This window comes from Euleptes europaea, chromosome 5 (genome assembly GCF_029931775.1).
Source record: "Euleptes europaea isolate rEulEur1 chromosome 5, rEulEur1.hap1, whole genome shotgun sequence".
Classification (NCBI taxonomy): Eukaryota; Metazoa; Chordata; class Lepidosauria; order Squamata; family Sphaerodactylidae; genus Euleptes; species Euleptes europaea.
The window spans coordinates 55,554,845-55,571,063 of record NC_079316.1 but is presented as its reverse complement, the minus strand read 5'-3'; the positions used below and the strand labels follow the sequence as shown (position 1 = coordinate 55,571,063).

Here is a 16,219-nt window from a genome sequence, read left to right as displayed (position 1 = left end):
TCGATCCCATGCTGTCTTTTTTTGGCTTCTTCTTCTTCGGCTTACCCTCCTCGTTTTCCCCCTCTTCATCTTCATCATCCAGAGGCAATTCAATTTCTGGTTCTTTTAATAAGCCAAAAAAGACCTGCAAGCCAAAGTACAACGTTTTATGGTATAAAAATAGGCTTAGTGAAATGAAGAACTAGTGAGATAATACTTTCTACTGAACCAACTAGTCATTAAATGGCTTAAAAGTAAATTTTGCATGTTTCTTACTGAACCTTTTATTTACATTATGTACACCTTTCATTTACCTTATGTATTAATGGTATCTAGTTAAGAACCAACAATCAAATGTCAGTGATGAAATTCCCTTATTTCATTTGCATCAGGTCAAAGTGAAGTCAAATTATAATATCTAAGTAAATAGAAAGACCACAATCTAGAGGGATATTTCAGGTGTGATCAAGGGCAGGCACATACCCTGTAAGATTTGTTATAGTTTAAAGAAATACAGTAGTCTATTATACCCTGCATATCACATCACAGATATATTTTGCTGCTCTCCTGAGTTTTTAAAAAAGTTGCCATGCTATGAAGGCAACTCCTGTTGAAGAAATACAAGTTTAAAGCTCTCTTCTAAAGTGTACATAGTTAGTAATGTGGTCTTTGGATTGCAGCCCGAGAGCTGATGCATTTGGAGAGCTTTTACGTATACACCAGAGCTTTCTAAAACACCTCTTATTACAGTTGATTAAAAAATTCAGTGTCCAACATCCAACTTAGCCCAAGGTGTGGTACCATTCAGAAGATAAAATTACAGAAACCTAGTATACGCACATATACAATGTATCTACAACGTTCACAGAGTGCAACCCAGAGTTTAGGAAAAGCAATGATCTAACTAGCCATATTTAAATTTATTAACATCTGAATAAATATTACAATTAGCCATGACTGTTAAAGTTTAAAATTCTCATTTCTTGGGTTACAGAATACACCAGTGAGTATCAAAACCATTAGTGATAAGGCAGTTCACTAAAATTATATTCTAAAGGGGATTGTGAAAAGTCTTAAGCATATTGTAGCCTGTTCAAAATTAAATTTCTACATCCCAAGTAATGCTAACCATCAACTTGCTGTATTACACTGGCCAAAGCCAAGGGCCAAACTGGTGTCAAGATCATGATAACAAAGGAGCCAACATCCATGAGGATGAGCTGAGCAAGCTGTTTTACCACCTTTCATTTGATCCATCTAACTAGAACCAAAGTATACGTTGCTATGTGCGTGAGACCACAGCAGTCAAGAACTCACTGGCCAGTCAACCTACTTATCCCTGACAAAACATAAACAACATTATGAACTATATTATTTATCAGATTCATACCTTTGCTTTGTTTGCCTCCCGTTTTGCCTCGCCAGCCAGACTTCCTACCATAGCATCAATTTGTTGTTTACTGCGAGGCATTCCATCAAATATATCAATGTAAAGATGTTCTTGAACAATATTCCAGATCTGATTATTCTGTTTTTCCTGAAGGTGTCTCTTCAGGAGTTGGTAAGAGTCACGGGAAATGCGCAGCACGAACTTGCTCGTTCGAAAATCCAGCATTGTCTCATTCCCTCTCATGTGCTCTTTTTTGGTTAAACTTGATAATACACGCATGTCATCCTGGTAATAACACTCCTGATCTCCATGAAACCTAGAAGAAGGATTTATAAACTTAAAAGATGACCGTCTCATAAACAACTTGAATTGTACGTTCCTCAAAACATTTTGAAAGAGCCATAAGTAGGCACTTACCACAGACATTTGCTTATACCAAAGCACAGAAAACCATGTTTGAGATTTGTGGGTGCCGCTAAAAGAAACAGCTAAGAGCCCTTCATTAGCAGCAGTACTTGGTATAAGCCCAAAAACTAGATGAACCAAAAAATGTTTGAGGTTCCTAAGTATCTACATAATATTATTTGGAACTAAAATCACAAGGCATTTGGGATTTTTCCAGCCTTGGGCATAGATAGCACCTTCCTGCCCTTTCTCACAATGAAGTGCATGGTCAGAATTTTGTCCATAATAGGAGACAGTACAGTTTCAGTATTTCACTACTGAAACCCCTTTACCAGCGCAAAAACCCGCCACTATTATCCATTAGTTTAGTCCAGAAAACGAGGTGTAACAAGTAGAGAAAAATGCACATAGATAAAAGTGTTATCAGACCTGAAACATATTTCAGGTCTGATAACACTTTTATCAATTCAGAGTAAGCATTTATATTTCATATGTATAGAATTACAAGTAAAGCAAATGAGTATATATGCAAGTGATTTGCTTTAAAATAATACTAATTAGTACCGGGGGAGGAGAGTTATTTGGGGTTTAATTGCATTTTGTATGTTTTAAATTGGATTTGTAAGCGAGTTTGAGCCATGGGGAAAGGCATGATATAAATATTTTAATAAAATAAGTATCTATAGTACAAAAACGGTTGGGAATGTCTTAATTGTGTTATATGAGATCTATTACAGCCTCCACAACATAAAGCCCTGGGCACTTACTGGTTCTCCTTCCCTTCCCAAGAGATAGGTTCAGAAAGCATATTGTGTTCCTGATGCCTGTCTTGAAAAATAACCACACAGAAAAATGCTACATACACAGCTCCCAGATCACTACATAGTTCTACATTAAACCTGAAGAGCTTTACATTAAACCTGAAGATCTACAGTAGATTTAGCTATCTAAAAGTGAGAAAACAAAATGGAATTACATGTACAAAATTATATTACTTTTCAAAAAAGGACTTTGCTTCATTTTCATGCCCATTGTAGACTAGCTCCAAATACATGTGCACGAAGAGAGGATAAAAAAGTTGTGATAGCTCAGCTCGATGACAGTCCAGAGCACATTCAATGAAGTGTTTCAGTCCACTGTAATAGTCTTCATAGAGTGCTGGGTCTCCCTGCTGGTTGTAGGCAGACAATACTGCACTCACATCTGGTTGATCTTCCATGAGGACACCAACTGCAAAGCATCAACAAATCAGGGTAAACAATGCTTATACTTTGTATTGTAGTATTTCAATCCTAAACACGTTTACTTGGAAGTCCCACTCAAATTCATTAAAAAGAGTGATTGAGAGGATGACAGTATATATTCATAATTTAAAGCCTGATTTCTTTTACATAGCATTTGTTATCATATTCCAGATATAATTATGGTAAAGCTGAGTTGTCCAGAATACATAAGGGAAATAATAAAAATTATGTTGGTGATGCTGGAAAAACTGTTATGACCAGATTCTTTATCTAAATGAAATTCCTTAATATAGTATATCCAATCCTTAACTAACTGATTAAATATTACAGGTTCTTCAGTGCTAAGAACATCCACTGAGAAATCGTAATCGAGGCATGGGGATTCACACTACTTAGTTCGGATAGGCATTTATTTATTATTTCGACTTCTATGAAACTCTCTTTCCTGGCCGAGGCTGGGCTCAGAGCGGTTAACATCAATCAAATTGATACAATGCAATAAAACCATAGTACATAAAAACATATATCACTCTAAATTTAAAATCAGATTCTTATTAAGCAGTTGCCATCCATTTATTGAAGACAGGTCCATGGCGGGTTCAAATGAAGTTCAAATTTAATTTAAGTTCAAATGAAGAAGGGGTAGGGAGGCCAGCTCTGATGGAAAACTGTTGCTGCTCTCAACCTGATGCTATAGTGTTCCTCTTTTTTTTGTTTTTTATTTAGTTATTTAAAGTATTTATAGGCCCATCTTTCTCACAGACAACTGGAACCAAAAGCAAGTAACAGAGTAAAAGCAGTTCAAGCAATAAAATGTTTTTTTAAATAAACAGAATAGTAACAACACTAGCCAAATACCTTGCAAAACAGGCCCACTCATGCCCTAAAAATACTAGCAATTAACAAAGCCTGAAATTTCTGTGCCTCCTTCTTTAAAAGTTTGAGTTTACTTGTACGGGCAGCAGTTTTACATGGATTTTTATCTGTACATTTCAAATTGAACACAGGAACATACAAAGCTACCATAAAGAGTCAGACCATCCCTCCATCTAGATCAGTGGTTCCCAAACATTTCGGGCCACCGCCCCCTTGGTTCCCCAAACTCGACCCCAGCGCCCCCTATCCTATAAAAAGCATTCAAAATAGGGGTTGGCATGACTCACTAAAGAAGGTAACACCAAAATTTCAAAACAGTAACAATTAATTGCACGTCTATTCAAAATCAAATTAAAACCTTTTAGTTGAAATCTATTCAACAAAGCTGATGAACTTGATCCAGTGGTACCAGCTCTTGAAAGTCTGGAAAAAAATTCTGATAGCTTCCACCAAATTTGCCAGCATGGTGCCATAGCTTGATCTATTGTAAATTAGTGAACAGCACAGTTGAAGGGGCCCACCTCTAGCGCGCCCCCTGCTGCTCTCCTGCCTCTTAGTGCCCCTCCAGGCACTCCCACCACCCCCTAGGGGGTGGCACTGCCCACTTTGGGAACCACTGATCTAGATTAATATTATCTATTCTGCCTATCAGCAGCTCTTCAAGGCCTCAGGAAGAGAAAGGTCCTTCCTAACCTGTGAGCTTTTACCTGGAGATACCAGGGATTGAACAGAAGACATTCAAAATATTGTCGAAGGCTTTCACGGTCAGAGTCCATTGGTTCTTGTAGGTTATCCGGGCTGCGTAATTGTGGGTCTTGGTATTTTCTTTCCTAGGAAAGAAAATACCAAGACCCACAATTACACAGCCCGGATAACCGACAAGAACCAAAGAAGCCATTCGGCATGCAAAATATATACTCTGTTATTGAACCACACCTCACTGTCATATTGTAAGCCGTCTAAATAAAAGCGGGAAGTACAAGAAAGTATGAATTATTTTGCAGAATGTCAGAACCGACGTTAATAAAGCTCTAAGTTAGCAACTCATTTTTTCTTTCAGGAATCTTGCTCAGCTTTAAAGTTAAGGTTCGGTAAGGAAGAGGTTCACTGCAAACCCAAACCTATGCGACTGCAACGGACAGGTTTGCTCTTTCCGTTACGCGCGTGTGAGGAATTGTGCTATGTGGTGTTTTTTGACCTCGCCTGTCATACCTCCCGGGCAAAACACCTGGAAGCCAGGTGGCACCAACAGCTCTCGGGAGCGGTCCGCACGCCTACTCACCTTTCCCGGAGGGTCCCAAGGGCCCCGCAGGAGGGGCCGTGACGGCGGCAGGAGCGGCGGCGGCCCCCGGCTGCCCGAAGGTGACGGAGCTGAGCAGCGCTTCTCCGGGCCCGGCGATGCCGAGGCCGGGCTCCTGCCCTTCCCCGCCATGGGCCGCCTGCCCCCCGGGCGCCGAGAGGCTGGGGTCCGCCGCGACCTCATCCGCGAGCAGCCGGGCTTCCCGGCGGAGGATCTCCTCGGACTCGCGGAGGTTGCTCCGCCGCAGGAACTGCAGCACGGCCAGCAGCGTCTGCCGGTCGGTGGGGAGCTGGGAGGCGGCCGGCGCAACGCTGGGGACCACCGGGGGCTTCGACTCGTTGGCGCCCCCCGCAGCCTCCCCCTCCGCCAGGGGAGCAGCAGCGGCGGAGGGGGGAGCGGGAGCGGGAGCGGCGCCCGCCGGGGACTGGGGTGGAGGAGGCGGCGGCGGAGCTCCCGCGTCGGGGTCTGGCTTCACCGTGACCGCCTCGGCTGGTTCCTCCGGCAGAGCCGCCATACCGGACCTCAGCGGCCTCGCCTCTCACTCAGGCAGCCCGCGGGTTTACGACAGCCAGGGCATAGTCCCTCAAAGGGAAGCCAAGAGTGCTTCGCGACAGTCCGGGTAGTGCTTTACGGCACTTCCGGTTGCTGTTACTGAAAGACAGCATTAACTGGTTCTTGTGGGTTATCCAGGCTGTGTGACCGTGGCCTTGGTGTTTTCTTTCCTGACGTTTCGCCAGCAGCTGTGGCAGGCATCTTCAGAGGAGTAACACTGAAGGACAGTGTCTCTCAGTGTCAAGGGTGTAGGAAGAGTAATATGTAGTCAGAAAGGGGTTGGGTTTGAGCTGAGTCATTGTCCTGCAAAAAGTATCCAAGGTAATGTGCTGATCATTGTCCTGTTAAGTATCCAGATAATGTGCTAATGAGGGTGTGGTATGTTAATATGGAACCATTGTATCCTGAAGTGATCTGTTAACATGTGGAATCCAAAGCTAATCCGCATGGTTATTGTGGACTGTAGTCTTTGTTAGTCTGGAGGTTTTCAGGACAGGAAGCCAAGCCTTATTCATTCTTAAACTCTCTTCTTTTCTGTTAAAGTTGTGCTGATGTTTATGAATTTCAATGGCTTCTCTGTGCAATGTGACAAAATAGTTGAAAACCTCCAGACTAACAAAGACTACAGTCAACAATAGCCATTCAGATTTGCTTTGGATTTCACACATTAACAGATCACTTCAGGATACAATGGTTCCATATTAACATACCACACCCTCATTAGCACATTATCTTGACAGGACAATGACTAGCACATTACCTTTGATACTTTTTGCAAGGCAATGATTCAGCTCAACCCAACCCCTTTCTGACTATATATTACTCTTCCTACACACTTGACACTGAGAGACACTGTCCTTCAGTGTTACTCCTCTGAAGATGCCTGCCACAGCTGCTGGCGAAACGTCAGGAAAGAAAATACTAAGACCACGGTCACACAGCCCGGATAACCTACAAGAACCAATGAACTCTGACCGTGAAAGCCTTCGACAATAGAATTAACTGTTCCAAGATAGTGTTGCTGAGTACACGTTGGAGGAGTTTGTAAAGTCCGTGATTTTAGAATAAGTTTAAAGCCTTCTGTATACATTGAGGATTATGGTGAAGGGCATTCTGGTTCTTGTGAAATCGGGCTTTCTTCTTCAGTGCATTGCATAGAAGTAAATTGATTGCTTCCAATGTCTCCTTTTGCGTAAATAAATGTGATTAGGGTCGCAGGTATAGACAGAGCTCAATTTCTGCCTTGTTAAAGTACACACATTGTAACAGTTTAAATTTATAGATTTTACTACAGCTATTGTCACCGGAATTCTCAAGTGTCATTGATCAAGAATTCTGAAACTCGAAAGGGGATTTTCATACACCGACAGGCAGCCCACTCTCTGCTCCGCCGTAAGCATGTACTCGCAAGTATGTTCCACTGTAGATCATCGTTTACTCCCTAGAAATGATCATTCACAGTCCTACACTGGATGGAGGTCCCCTTAAGGTCAATAGTACCCTTTCAAGTAACATCGTTAACCTGTATATGTTTACTTTTACGTCTCATTGACATCTCCCAGGCACAAGACCGGTTCCACTCACTATTGCTTAGAAATCTCACTCAGTTAACGGTTAGTCTTTAACCGTTTTGTGTGTGCGTGTGCGTTTTGGTGCATATAGAACTTCAACATATGCTTAGGTATAAAAGGGTATGTAAGCCTCACTTAGGGCTGCCAACTCTGGGTTGGAAAAAACCTGGAGATTTGAGAGTGAAGCCTGGAGAGGGCGGGGTTTGGGGAGGAGAGGGACCTCATTGAGGTATAATGTTATAGAGTCCACCCTCCAAAGCAGCCATTCTCTCCATGTCATATGGAGATGAGTTGTAATTCGAGATCTCCAGGCCCCACATGGAAGCTGGTTCAAGTAAACATGAGTAGGACAAGGTTGCAAATCTAATCAAGACATCATTTTACATACTTCATATAATGTATTATGTGATCAGTAGTCATATTGACTCTGTGTAATCTGTCTTGAGGCCCAGTGAGAACGGTGGAATATAAATAAATAAAATTCAGTTCTGTCTGGTAAAATTAAAATGGCATTTAAAAAAAACCATTTCAATTATTGGTTGTTAACAACTAGTCAGCCAGCCATTTTTTCCCTCTGGCATAATTGGCCGTCGCAATACAGACACAAAAATACACAGCAAATATTTTGTTTAATCAACTGCTTAGATTTTTATTGTTCTGTATTCGAGTCTCGGACAGGACGTTATAAAACCCTTCATTGGCTCTTTCACTTGCAGAGGGATTATCCTGGCTACACGCAGGTTAATCATCTTAATTGCACATCATCAAAGCCATTATTAGGCACTCACCGGCGTTAAATTCCGTGTATAATGTGTGTATTTATGTCAGAAATCGGCTCCAAGGAACTTTGCACCCAGAGAGAAGGTGCTGAAACGGTCATTGCGCTGAGAATGGTCACGTTTCCCCATCACCCCCCCCCAAAAAAAAACTCAATTTCCCAGAATGCTTAGAGATAATAGATTTCTTTTTGAAAGGCGGGTCTCTTGGAAGCGTGCGCGCGTTAACGGGCTTTGCGCATGCGGTTCCCGGTCAGGTTCATATTGTTTGGTTGGGGGAAATAATAGGAGCGATTGATGGGGGGAAGCAGAGAGTTTGGGGTGGAAAGCGCAATTTGCTAAGAGTTTCCTCACTTGCTGGTCGAAACGGCCTCCGCGTTTGCTCTTCTCAGGGGCATGGAAATGGGGGAAGGGTTCACAGGTGAGGGGTTGGAAGAGGAGGCGGACGAGGAAGAGGTCCCGGAAGCGCCTGGTTGCTCCGGAGCGGCCTCCCGCTTCGAGAGGGGAAGCCGCTCAGAGTCCAGTGGTGAGGGGAACGAAGAGATGGAAGAAGAGGAGGAGGAGGAAGAGCTAGAAGAAGAAGAAGCAGCTTTAGAAAGGGGGCGTGGGAAGCCTTTTGGAAGCTTTGGGATGGAGGAGGGGGCAATGGACTCGGACGATGAAGATGAGGTAACGCAAAACCCACCATGTCACTTTCAGGGCACTTGGGGAGGTGGGTGTCAGGGCAGGTTGTGGTCAAGCAGCACCACCCAGAATGCCTTACGCCAAATGTAGCAGCCAGGATAGTCCGGTAGCTGCCAGAAAGTTGGGCTTGGATGTAGCTTAAAGAACACAAGTTTGACTCCCTACTGAGCTGTGAATTCCCGCGTGCAAGTTGCTGTCACTTAACATTTTTATGGCACCTGTCAACCCGGGGCAGGGTCTCCAAGGCAGCAAACATCAAAGCATTATAATACATTTTAAAATGTGTGTATAAAATAAAAACGATTGGCCTAAGCACAAACACATAAACATTCACGTAAATAGGACAGAAGGTCGTTGAGGGTATGCCAAACAAAACAGAGAAGTCTTCACCTACTGGCAGAAGGGAACAAACACAAGGACTAAATGGGAATTCCATAAGGACTAAAAAACCTATTTCAGGATTGCCACCAGCTTGAATGGTGGAAGCACCCAAAGCAGGAGTGATAAAGTCTCCATGACTCTCTAGTCAGCTTTCTATGCCAGTTGTATCTTCCAAACAGTCTTCGAGGGCAGCCCCTCACAGGCCACATCGCAGTAGGCTAATCTAGATGTTACCAGGGCGTGTGTTGGAGTGGCATTCATAAGGCTGGTGTGCTGCTTTGAGCCTCTTGATGGTATGGTGGGATAAAAGAGTAATAAATATTTCTGTGTTGGTATAGGCACCATTTTCAATGTATGTTGGCATGATGCTAGCTGAACAAGCTCTCTGTTTACAGATGCATTAAATTCCACTAGTGTGTATTGTGCAGAGAGGGAGGGGACTGGCAGGATGACATCTGTCAAAAGCCCTATTTTTTGTATGTACTCCAAATGTGCAGGGGGCCTAGAATCATAGAGTTGGAAGGGACCACCAGGGTCATCTAGTCCAACCCCCTGCACAATGCAGGAAATTAACAACTACCTCCCCCCTACATCCCCAGTGACCCCAACCCTTGCCTCGCAATGCAGGATCCCACAATCAAAGCATTCCCAACAGATGGCCATCCAGCCTCTGCTTAAAGACCTCCAAAGACGGGGACGCCACCACCCTCCGAGGCAGTGCATTCCACCATCGAACAGCCCTCACTGTCAGAAAGTTCTTCCTAATGTTTAGGTGGAATCGCTTTTCTATTAGTTTAAATCAATTACTCTGTTTCCTAGTCTCTGGAGCAACAGAGAACAAGCTAGTTCCCTCATCAACATGACATCCCTTCAGATATTTAAACATGGATATCATGTCTCCCCTCAACCTTCTCTTCTCCAAACTAAACAAACCCAACTCCCTAAGTCTCTCCTCATAGGGCATGGATTCCAGACCTCTAACCATTCTGGTCGCCCTCCTCTGGACACGCTCCAGCTTGTCAACATCCTTCTTAAATTGTGGAGCCCAAAACTGGACACAGTATTCCAAGTGAGGTCTGACCAATGCAGAATACAGTGGTAGTATTACTTCCCTTGATCTAGACACAATACTCCTATTGATGCAGCCCAGAATTCCACTGGCCTTCTTAGCCGCCATATCACACTGTTGACTCATGTTCAGTTTGTGGTCCACTAAGACTCCCAAATCTCTTTCACATGTACTGTTGTCAAGCCAACTCTCTCCCATCCTGTACCTGTGCCTTATGTTGTTTCTGCCTAGGTGAAGTACCTTACACTTCTCCCTATTGAAATCCATTTTATTACTTATGGCCCAGCTCTCCAGTCTATCAAGGTCATTCTGAACTCTGACCCTATCCTCCAGGGTATTAACTACTACTCCTAACTTGGTGTCATCTGCCAATTTGATTAGCATGCTCTCTATTCCATCATCCAAGTCATTTATAAAAATATTAAATAGTACCAGTCCCAGGACAGACCCCTGTGGTACCCCACTAGTCACTCCTCCAGGATGAAGTTGTGCCATTAATGAGCACCCTTTGGGTTCAGTTGGTCAACCAATTACCAATCCACCTAACAGTAGCAGTGTCCAGCCCACATTTTACTAGCTTTGTTTCAAGAAGATCATGGGGGACTTTATCAAAGGCTTTGCTGAAATCAAGGTACACTACATCTACAGCATTCTCTTCACCTACCATACTTGTCACTCGTATCAAAAAAAGATATGAGATTAGTTTGGCATGACCTGTTTTTGAGAAAACCATGTTGACTGTCAGTTATCACAGCATTTCTTTCTAAGTGCTTACAGACTGTCTAATTATCTGCTCTAGTATTTTACCTGGTGTTGATGTCAGGCTGACTGGGCAATAATTGTTTGGGATTTCTTTCCTCCCCTTTTTAAAGATGGGGACCACATTAGCCCTCCTCCAGTCTGCTGGAACCTCTCCGGTTTTCCATGAATTCTCAAAGATTATTGCCAGTGGTTCTGAAATCACTTCAGCCAGTTCTTTTAACACTCTTGGATGCAGTTCGGCCGTTCTTTAGACATCCACCCTGGTTTCTTCAAACCTCTACCTTTTTTTCTCCTCTTGGGAATTGATTTAAATTGCGCTTTCAATATCTCCCTTTTAAGAATTTTCCATCCTTCATGTACTCCCTTCTTATTCAATATTCTCACCCACGGGATCACCCCCAGTAGTTCCCTAAATTTATTGATACATCTTTCCTAAAGTCTAGAATACATGTTTGACTATTTCTTGCTTTTCCTTTCTGCTGTATAACAAACTCCAGGAGAACATGGTCACTGCCACCTAAAGATCCCACTCCTTCTACCCCATAAACCAAGTCATCATTATTGGTTAAGATCAGATCCAAAATGGCTGTTCCCCTTGTCCAGGGGTCTGCAAACTGAGGATCCCGAGCCGCATGCTGCTCTTTGGCCCGTTGAGTGCGGCTCTCCGAACTTGGTTCGGAGCCCCTGCTCTCGCGCCTGCTCGCGCCGGCAGCCGGCTGCGGAGCCGGCGCGCCTGAGAGAGAGAGAGAGCGGGAGAGAGCAGGCGAGCGGGCGCGCTGTCTCTCCCCCCCCCCCGCCATGGAGAATGGCCGGGTCCCCCTTTCCCTTGCCCTCAATGGTTGGGAGGCTAAAGCCTCCCCTCCCCTCTAGCCGCGAGATTGCTGGGCGGGCGGCTTGGTGGTTCCTGGCCCCCCCCCCCGCCTATCAGCTGTTGGGCGGGGTGGGCTTCCTTTGGTAGACCTGGCCTCCGGCTGAGTCCCATTGGGAGGCCATGTCTACCCACTGGCTTTCTTGGCGGTAGACCTGGACTCTGAGGAGGGGAAAAAGTCCCCCTTCAGAGGCCAGGTCTACCAATTGGCTTCTATGGGCCTCCGGAGGCCAGGTCTACTGCCAAGAAAGCCAATGGGTAGACCTGGCCTCCCAATGGGACTCACCCGGAGGCCAGGTCTACCAATAGGCTTTTATGGCGGTAGACCAGGCCTCCAGACGAGGACTCCGGACGGGGAGGGGGAAATGGCAGGGACTTACAATTTATTTTTTATCAATAAATAAGATCACTATTAAGTATGATATCAAGTTTTATTCAGTGTACCTATAGTTTAATTAAGACTTAAAACTTTAATTAAAGTTTATTAAGTTAATAAACAGTGTACCTACCTATATAGTTTAAGAAATTTGGCTGTCAAAAGAAATCTCAATCGTTGTACTGTTGATATTTGGCTCTTTTGACTAATGAGTTTGCCGACCTCTGCCCTTGTCGCTTCTTCCACTTTTTGGACTATGAAGTTGTCTGCAAGGGAAGTGAGGAATTTGTTGGACCTAGTTGTTTTGGCAGAGTTAGCCTTCCAACAGATGTCAGGATAATTGAAATCTCCCATTACTACTACATCTCTCTTTTTTGAATGTTTGGACATCTGTTCCAGGAAAGCATCATCTAACTCCTCAGTCTGGCTTGGGGGTCTATAATATACCCCCACAATGATATCAATATTTTTCTCCCCCTTAATTTTTACCCAGATGGTTTCAAGCTAGGTTCCAGTGTCTAAGACCTGGATCCCTAATGTATAATGCTACTCCTCCCCCGTTCCGATTTGTTCTATTTCTCTGAAATAGGTTATACCCTTCAATTAATACATTCCAATCATGAGACTCGTCCCACCAGGTTTCCGTAATGCCTATTATATTTGCTTTGTACTATTAACAGTTCTAGTTCATCCTGCTTATTTCCTATGCTCTGTGCATTAGTGTAGAGACACCTTAGACCACAGGTCCTTCCTCTTGGCAGCTTATTTAAGATTGTTTCCCTCCCATTGTTAAGTTTTTGAACTATCTTTCCTTGCGTATGTGCAACCCTCTGCAATTCGTTCCTATCTATATTTGCAGTTATTGTCCTCACTTGAGGCTTTAATCACTTGAGGCCTCTATCAGTATGACCTGTTTATTGGAGATGGGACATTTCTAGAAGTGCTTCTTGTTATGTTCAGCACAGAAATTGCATCTGGAAAGCATCTCCCTGCAAACTGGGCATAAGGGCGATATGCCTTTACAGCAGATTGAGAGATCGGTGCTTTGTGCCTACATTTATCGCTTTACAGTTTTTTGAAGTTCTATTCTTGTAGAGACAGATGCTTAATGGGAGAGTGGATCTATGTATAATAACTGCAATTTTTTAGCATTTCTAAACATCTGTTGTGAAAGTAGCATGCAAACCTTAAACAAATTCTGACACAAATATCTTGTTTGCTTACAGCGTATGATTAATCTGTCTGAGCTGACACCATACATAATGTGTTCCATCTGCAAGGGGTATTTCATAGATGCCACAACTATCACTGAGTGTCTTCATACATGTAAGTTTTACTTTCCTTTTCAAAATAAACAATTTCATATTTCTAGAAAAATTACATTTTGAAAAAATTCATTTTGAGTATATCAAGATCACTGTAACAGCTTGATCAGTATCAAGACAATGTACCATATTTACTTAAAAGGAAGATCTTTGAATATAAGTTGACCCCCCTAAAAGAAAGAAAAGCCAATACTTAAGAGTAGTTGGGGAGGGAAGGTGGCATGGTATAGCCCAATCTCATCACATCTCAGAAGCTAAGCAGGGTCAGTACTTGGAGGGCTCTGAAGAAGAAGGCAATGGCAAACCACCTCTGCTTCTCATTTGTCTTGAAAACCCCTTGCTGGGTTCTCCATAAGTCGGCTGCAACTTGATGACACTTTACCCACACACACAAGAGCAGCTGACCAAGAATTTTAAGATTCCCCACAAAGAGACAAACCAGTTAGCCTGTATGTGGTTTCCTCCTACTAGCCTCTGTCTTCCCCTCCCCCCTCTTGAGTACCACCTGCTACATCTCCTCCTCCTCTCATCCCTTGCAATTCACAGTGAAGTCCTGAGAAAAGCAGTGATTGTCAGCTTCTGCATTTCCTCTGCCAGCTAATGAGCTGAGCATGTGCCTTATCACCTCAGTGCCATGCAGCAGCCACTGTGGGAACCTTTGCACTTGGGGATGCTGACACTTGTGGTACTACCTGTAGGTTACTTGGTATTTAAGAGGTGGAGTTGTTTTGCTCTTCACCTTGTCTCCTCCTTCTGTGCCTGTAGCCCCTGCAGGCCTGTGCTCTCCTCAGTGCAGCACAGGTCAGCTTTCTTTTTTCCTTCCCATTCACCCAGTCCAGGGAAGACCTCTCTGTGCTTGAAGCAAATGGTCACACTTGCAAGTTCTAGCTTTCTCTCTCTTCTGTCACGCAATCTGGCTGGTCCACAGAGCCTGGAGGGAGAAAATACACCCAGCTAACAGAAGGCATACTCTTTTGCCACTCTCTGCGAGCTGTGAGAGTGGTGGCCCTTCCCTAGCAGAGCCTTCCAATCCCATTGTCTGGACCACATTGGGAATGTGGTCCCAGGAGAGTGGGGAGGCTATAGCCTGAAGTTCTATAGGCACTGCTCTATGGACAAGAATACCTATTTGTTTGTTGTTTGTTTGTTTGTTTGTTTTTGGCCTCAAGACACAGCTGACATATGGTAACCCCAAAGGGTTTTCAAGACAAGAGACATTTGGAGGGGGTTTGCCATTGCCTGCCTCCACATCAGGACCCTGGTATTCCTTAGAGGTCTCCCATCCAAATACTAACCAGGGTCAGGGCTGAGAGTGTGTGACTAGCCCAAGGTTTGGTCAATCCAGAGGCTTCATGTTGCCTGCTAATTGCACAGTATTATTATTTTCTGTGCCTGAAGAGGTCTCTAACAGTGCAGACCTATACACACTTACCCAGGAGTAAGCACTACTGAAAATAGTGGGACTTAGTTCTAAGTAGACATGTATAGAATTGCACTGTTGGTCCTGCAGGTTGCTCACTACGATAAATTTCAGTCATAAATTATGAAGTTCCAGGTTCAAACCCTGGAGTCTCTGATATCCACTACTGAGTGACGTTACTGGAACTTTCAAGAGCCACTCCATTGAGAACTCTACTGAGTTCACTGGGTTTTCCTGGTAAGTATGCTTAGAATTGCAACTTTGGTGTGTAGCTGTAATCTGAATTTTATTCTTTGGTCCACCCTATATTAAATGAATAGTTAAAGGATATATAGTCCAGATTGCAACAACATGTGCATATAAATATTTGAGGAATCTTAAATTTTATACTTTGTCATTTCTAAGAAACACTTGCTGTAGGAAGGAAGATAGAATTAATGCTCAAGAAATGAAATACATGAAAACATGCAAGCACTTTGCAGACTGCATTGTTAAAGGCATCAGAACCAGATGTGGCATCCAGTGTCCTGCTGCTTATGAGTAATATATTGCTGGCAGGCCATGGAATGCTATTTATAAGAATTATTTTCCGTGAGTACAGTTTATAACTCTGAACCCAGCATCAGTTTAACAAGTTCACCTTTCTGTTCTGCTTTGCATTCTAGACAGCCTGTACTGTGATGTTTTTATAATACTTATAATATACATGTAACTACTGCTTTGTTCTTTTTCTCACAGTCTGTAAGAGCTGCATAGTAAGACATTTTTACTACAGTAATAGATGTCCAAAATGCAACATTGTAGTGCATCAGACACAGCCCCTTTATAATATAAGGTAATGTATTTGATTTGTCGTTTATTATTTAGTTTGCCTGTAAAGAAAAAAATGATTTTAAAATAATGTCCTTGTGCTAGTTTGAGTATTAGAACTGACAGAATATTTCAAACAAACTACACAAATGGGGGAAACATTTGCTTCTCACAAAATAAGTCTAGCAGCTCGCACAAAAATTATCAATTCCTTTTGTCATAAAAGATCTGCAGACAGCTATTTGCTCCATTATCCTTGAAATTCCCTCATTTGAGAGTTGTCCCTGGTACAACGTTCATCTAGGTGTCAATTCACAGTTGGTAAAGTCTTGAAAATGAAGTTGCTTTTGAAGTTATGACCTGTTGGCTAGAATCTACATACACCCCAGAAGTTGGCCCGTATGTCCTGGTTGGAAAGAACAGGGTATCTT

The 16,219-nt window shown here is 43.3% G+C and overlaps 2 protein-coding genes across 3 annotated transcripts in view; one reads left to right on the top strand and one right to left on the bottom strand.

The window, feature by feature from the left end:
• Positions 1-5,708, bottom strand: part of TAF5 (TATA-box binding protein associated factor 5) — a 14,759-nt gene extending 9,051 nt beyond the window's left edge. The window contains exons 1-4 of the mRNA XM_056849808.1: positions 5,177-5,708; positions 2,770-3,004; positions 1,370-1,685; positions 1-124 (exon numbers count right to left, since the gene is read on the bottom strand). The exon at positions 1-124 is cut by the window's left edge and continues 40 nt beyond it. Of these exons, the coding sequence (XP_056705786.1) occupies positions 1-124; positions 1,370-1,685; positions 2,770-3,004; positions 5,177-5,708 (1,207 nt within the window). The remainder of the gene's footprint in view (positions 125-1,369; positions 1,686-2,769; positions 3,005-5,176) is intronic.
• Positions 1-16,219, top strand: part of PCGF6 (polycomb group ring finger 6) — a 49,050-nt gene that overhangs the window by 11,261 nt on the left and 21,570 nt on the right. The window contains exons 2-4 of one of the 2 annotated variants that reach the window (XM_056849811.1): positions 8,730-8,762; positions 13,460-13,559; positions 15,717-15,813. In XM_056849811.1, coding sequence (XP_056705789.1) covers positions 8,739-8,762; positions 13,460-13,559; positions 15,717-15,813 — 221 coding nt within the window. In that variant the 5' untranslated portion in view covers positions 8,730-8,738. Of the gene's footprint in view, positions 1-8,489; positions 8,763-13,459; positions 13,560-15,716; positions 15,814-16,219 lie in introns of those variants that run through there. The other variant, XM_056849810.1, reaches the window with a different exon arrangement.